The 3358-nt window shown below is 54.2% G+C and overlaps 1 protein-coding gene across 1 annotated transcript; it reads left to right on the top strand.

Moving 5' to 3' along the window:
- Positions 1 to 845: 845 nt before the first annotated feature.
- On the top strand, positions 846 to 3039 carry LOC123166474 (uncharacterized). The gene is made up of 4 exons (XM_044584281.1): positions 846 to 1372; positions 1471 to 1920; positions 2021 to 2452; positions 2565 to 3039. Exons 1-4 carry the CDS (start codon positions 932 to 934, stop codon positions 2706 to 2708), a joined length of 1467 nt encoding a protein of 488 aa, XP_044440216.1. The 5' UTR covers positions 846 to 931; the 3' UTR covers positions 2709 to 3039.
- Positions 3040 to 3358: the final 319 nt, after the last annotated feature.

The raw sequence follows: 3358 nt of genomic DNA, 5'->3' as shown, positions 1-3358 counted from the left end.
CCAGCCCCTAAAGAAAGAGCATGCTTCTCTAGATTGTGAGCCTCAACATTCGAGCTCATATACTTATAACTAAAATTGCAACTAGTAAAAATGCTAGAATGATCAACAATTTCTCAAATAATTGACAACCATGCAATGCGATGCCACCTGGATCTGCTGCTCATAAAGATCATCCATTAGTGCTAGAGCTATGTAGATGATTGCTTTTTTTTAGGGATATGTAGATAATTGCAGAGGATCCCAGATATGCCCCAAGAAAAAAAAACAGTGTGTACAACTTTTTTTTGAGACAAACAGTGTGTACGCTGCAGTGCCGAGCAGCCCAACAACTTCCAATAAAGCCCTACTCCCTCCGTCCTTTAAAAAGTGTACTTCCAACTTTGTTGGAAAGTCAAACATTTTTATATTTGACCGTATTTATATAATAATACATCAACAATTATGCTGTCAAATTAGTAGTATTAGATTCATGATAAAATATATTTTCATCATATACCTATTTGATTTGACAAATATTGATATATTTTTGCAAAAGCTCGGTTAAACTTTAAGATAGTTTGCCCTTCAACAAAGTTGGAAGGACACATCTCGGGAATCCAGCGTCGTATGTTGGGCCCGAACACCCAAAAAAATGAGACCAACCCAAGGGCTAACTCTCGTTGGCTTTTCTTTATAGGAGAAAACTCCGTGAGCACCGCGCGTCCGTGCCGGGACTCGAATTCGGGTGGGCTGGCAGCAACCTCAGCTGCCCAGCCAATGGGTCGACGCCCCGTCCTCTTGGGCCCGACCACTCGGGCCTTATATAAAGCCCTACACATCTTCCGCTGGGAAACAAGCCTACACACCCATCCGATCCTCTCTCTCTCTCTTCCCTTCAGAAGAAAAACCAAAAAAGTTGGGCCGTGCAAGGAAGGATCGGAGCCGCCGCGGGATGGGGCTGCCGCTGCCGCGTCGCTGCTGCAACTGCGGAGATCCGGTGACCATGCCCTACCTCGGCGGCCACGGAAGGGCGGCGGCGGCGGAGGGCGGAGAGCAGCGCCCTTCCTGGGTCTCTCATCTCGCCGCCGCGGACTTCTCCAAGCCGTGCTCCAGGGACCGCGTCTGCGACACGTGCGGCGGCGCCGCCTTCTGCGGCCACTGCTGCGAGGAGCACCACCGCGGCCACGTCACCTCCCCCGCCCCCACCGAGGACGACGCCACCGACCACCGGAGGGATTCCTTCTGCATCGGCTGCCGCGTCGCGTTCTGCTCCGAGCTGTGCGCGCACCACGGCGTGGGCCACGAGGTCATCCCCGTCGACGAGTACGAAGGATGGCACTGCGCGCGATGCACCGGGTCGGAGCAGTGGTTCCCCATCTTCGCTGGCGTCCAGGTCTCCACGAGATCCATGGATTCGGGGTTTTTTACTCTCGAATTGATTGATCGTGCCAGTTGATTCGGGGTTCCCCGACTGGTTTGGCTATCCTGCAGACATTCCAGGACAACGAGGGCAATCTGCTGGTGCCGCTGCACCGGAAGCCGGCTGCAGTTGCAAAGCCGGTCGAGGACGGACCGTGCCCTCCTCCGTGGATGTTCGAGCTCGTCACCACCGACTTCGCCAAGACGTGCGCCCGGGACCGGGTGTGCAACACCTGCGGCGGCGCCCCCTTCTGTGGGCATTGCTGCGGGGAGCACCATCCAGGCCACGACACCACCACCTCCATCCCGGAGGAGAAGGACGGCTCGGAGGCGGCCGTGGTGCACCGGAGAGACTCGTTCTGCACGGGCTGCCGCGTGGCCTTCTGCTCCGACCTGTGCGCGCACCACGCAAGCGGCGAGGGTCACGAGGTCATCCCCATCGACGAGTTCGTCGAGTGGCACTGCGTGCGATGCACCGGCTCCGAGTGGTGGTTCCCCGCATTGCACTGCTTGCTCAGGCTGGTCGGTGACCTGATCGATCAACCATGCCGTGTTTTACTGTTAGATCGATCTGGGAGTGGTTGGTAGTTTCTTTGTCTGTTGATTCTTAATTTGGCTGCAGGCTTTCGTGGACGAGCATGGCAACCTGTTCGTACCTTTCCAGTGGATCAAGAATGGTGAGGACGCCGAGGAGTTGCCTTGGTGGATGACTCACCTCGGGACCGCAGACTTCTCCAAGACGTGCACCAGGGACCGCGTCTGTAACACCTGCGGCGGCGCCGCCTTCTGCGAGCACTGCTGCGGGGAGCACCACCGAGGCCACGACACCATCGCCGCCGCCACGAACGAGATGGAGAGTTCGGTAGCACCCGCGGGGTACCGGAGGGACTCGTTTTGCATCCGTTGCGGCCTCGCCTTCTGCTCCGAGCTGTGCGGGCACCACGCGGGTGGCGAGGGCCACGAGATCATCCCCGTCGACGTCTACGGCGACCGGCACTTCCTGCGATGCACCGGGTCAGAGCCGTGGTTCGCCTCCGCCTTCGGGGACATCGAGGTCTGTAACGCGATCGATCGGCACCCTCCTGTGACTCTTAATCTGACAGTAGTTGTAGTTACGTTCTTTGCTGATTGGGAATTTGGGATATTGGGTTGCATTGGTGGTGCAGACTTACGAGGACAAGGACGGCAACCTGATGGTGCCCGGGGAACGAAAGCGGTCCATGATCCCGGAGCCGGGCCTGAGGTACGCCACTCGCCACTGCGGCGGAACCACCGTGCCGCCGGCCGCGGCGAACCCGGTCGACTTCTAGGAGATCGACCGATGGGGGTGAGGGTGAGGCTCGTTAGCTAGTGAAGGAGTGGTGATTGCCTGGCCATTACATCTATGATCTCGAATATTGCGTGGCGTACTGGCGTTGGATTTGAACCACCATGATCGAGGAACTTCGGAACTGTTTGAAAGTGTCGTCAGTTGGATACATTTCGTGTCTACTTTGAAATGCCTAGATATTGAGATCGTCGAGCCATTTTTACATGTGGTTGTGGTTATGCATGTGAAAGAATGTCGAACCATCTACGGCCTGTTGAACTATATGCTGATCAGAGCTATGGAATTCCTTGTTGAACTATATGTTGCTCGCATCTTTTTTCTTCTATTCGAGCTTTTGATCTGAAGTTTTCGTTAATTGGTTGGTGCATCCGTGCATGTTATGGTATTGGGTTGTTGAGGTGCTTCAGTAGGAGGTCTGGGGCTTGCAATGCTGATTTTGGTTCATGCATTGTTATTACTTGCTTTTGTTAGCTTCCCTGAATGTTAGATATTGTGTGTTACAAATTCTGGGTGATTCAGTAGTGCTTACTTGCTCTGTTCACAAACATAAGATTTTTGCGTATTTCAATATAGACTACATGCGGACAGAAATAAGTGAACAAACACACTAAACCGTGTATATATACCTCC

This window comes from Triticum aestivum, chromosome 1D (genome assembly GCF_018294505.1).
Source record: "Triticum aestivum cultivar Chinese Spring chromosome 1D, IWGSC CS RefSeq v2.1, whole genome shotgun sequence".
Taxonomy (NCBI): domain Eukaryota; kingdom Viridiplantae; phylum Streptophyta; class Magnoliopsida; order Poales; family Poaceae; genus Triticum; species Triticum aestivum.
This window is presented reverse-complemented; position numbering and strand designations above follow the sequence as displayed.

Excerpts from the sequence above, each read along its gene's own strand:
- LOC123166474 (XM_044584281.1), top strand. The coding sequence starts at position 932 with ATGGGGCTGCCGCTGCCGCGTCGCTGCTGCAACTGCGGAGATCCGGTG. Across the intron at positions 1,921-2,020 it reads TGCACTGCTTGCTCAGGCTG|GCTTTCGTGGACGAGCATGG; the intron begins GTCGGTGACCTG and ends ATTTGGCTGCAG. Across the intron at positions 2,453-2,564 it reads CCGCCTTCGGGGACATCGAG|ACTTACGAGGACAAGGACGG; the intron begins GTCTGTAACGCG and ends TTGGTGGTGCAG.